The sequence below is a fragment of the Terrapene carolina genome, unplaced genomic scaffold (genome assembly GCF_002925995.2).
Source record: "Terrapene carolina triunguis isolate 2854851 unplaced genomic scaffold, T_m_triunguis-2.0 Scaffold37431, whole genome shotgun sequence".
Classification (NCBI taxonomy): Eukaryota; Metazoa; Chordata; order Testudines; family Emydidae; genus Terrapene; species Terrapene triunguis.
The window spans coordinates 1-1,596 of record NW_020701782.1 but is presented as its reverse complement, the minus strand read 5'-3'; the positions used below and the strand labels follow the sequence as shown (position 1 = coordinate 1,596).

General features: G+C 58.5%; 1 protein-coding gene across 1 annotated transcript; it reads left to right on the top strand.

Moving 5' to 3' along the window:
• Positions 1–229: 229 nt before the first annotated feature.
• Positions 230–1,463, top strand: LOC113405448 (caskin-2-like; the record flags this gene model as incomplete). The annotated part of the gene is made up of 3 exons (XM_026646661.1): positions 230–338; positions 867–975; positions 1,369–1,463. Coding segments are annotated over 3 exons (313 nt in total), but the record flags the coding sequence as incomplete, so codon positions are not given.
• Positions 1,464–1,596: the final 133 nt, after the last annotated feature.

Here is a 1,596-nt window from a genome sequence, read left to right as displayed (position 1 = left end):
TCTCACCCTATGCAGTTGGAATTGACATTTGGCTTTGGTATCCGGTGAACCCAAATCACCTCATGATTTTACCCTGGTTGAGAGAGAGATTTACCTTGCCCCACCCCAAGCCCTAGCTCTGCCTGTTGCCCAGCTGCCTTGCCTCACTGCCCACCCTGTCCTCCTGGCTCATAGTACCCACTTGCTCCTTCTGAACCACCACGGCTTATTCCCCCCACCCCGCCCCCAGGCAGCTGCTGAAAGCTGGGATTGAGATCAACAGGCAGACGAAGACGGGCACGGCCCTGCACGAGGCAGCACTCTACGGCAAGACGGAGGTGGTGCGCCTGCTGCTGGAGGTGAGCTGACAGGCCCTCACGGGGAGGAAGGGGGGCGGTACCTCAGCTACCAAGTCTGCAGCCCTTAGGAGAGCGATCCACTATAAGAGACAGCAGCTGGAGACGGGGGAGAGAGACGGTGGCTCAGTTCTGGAGGGCGATGGGGGAGGAGAGGGGCAGGGGAAGATGCAGCCTGTGGCCTGACTGCAGTGGCTAGTGGGGGTGAGAACTGTAACAAGATTAACAGGGCAAGAGACAGAACCTCCCTCCATCAGTGCAGCTTCTGGGACTCGTTCCTGTCCTGGCCCTGCTCCCACTTCCTCTTAGTCCCCCAAACTGCCAGTGATAGGTGGTGAGAGAAGATGGGGGCTCTTCTCCCCCAGGCCTCTGAATGCTGGGCCCCCTGCTCCTCCAGAAGGGGTCTGGGTCTGCTGCAGAGGAGGTGCTGACCTGCCTGTAGTCTGCCTCCCCAGCAGCACTTTTCGTGTGAGGCGTGGCTGCCCAATGGCCCTGGCACTGACAGGGTCTCTGCTGGCTCCCCCACGGCAGGGTGGCGTAGACGTGAACATCCGAAACACCTACAACCAGACGGCCCTGGACATCGTGAACCAGTTCACCACCTCGCACGCCAGCAAGGACATCAAGCAACTGCTGAGAGGTGAGCTGGGTCTAAGCGTAATGCCGGGCTCTGTTCCACGTGCTCTGTAATCCCATGGGCAGAACCAGGAGCCCTGCTGTAGGGAGCTGATTGCCCGGCTCTCACCTGGCATTGGCAGGGAGAAAGCCTTTCTATGGGGGCATGTGTGGCAACATCCCAACCCTCCTCCAAACAGGCCCTCAACTAATCTGATTTGAGTGCTCAGGTGAGGGGCTTCAATACTTACATACGCAGGCATTGGGGTGCCGGCTTTGCGGGGACAGCAGGGGACCGAGTTCCTGGCCGTGCTATTAATGTTCTCTCTCCTTCTCTTTTCCTGTCCCCTGCCCTGTTCTCCTGCCCTGTCCCCACACTTCTCCCATGCTCTTTCTTCCCTCTTTCCCTTCTCTTCAGAGGCATCAGGAATCCTGAAAGTCCGAGCTTTAAAGGATTTCTGGAACCTCCACGACCCAACTGCTCTCAACATCCGGGCAGGAGATATCATCACGGTGAGCAATCACCTGCAGCTGCGCAGAGACCATGGCTAATAAACACTGGAGTAGCTGGGAGCTTCCTCACAGCCAGGGACCCTGCATGTTCCCTACAGCACCTCTTGCTGGGCGTGGCTGGGAGCTTCCCCAC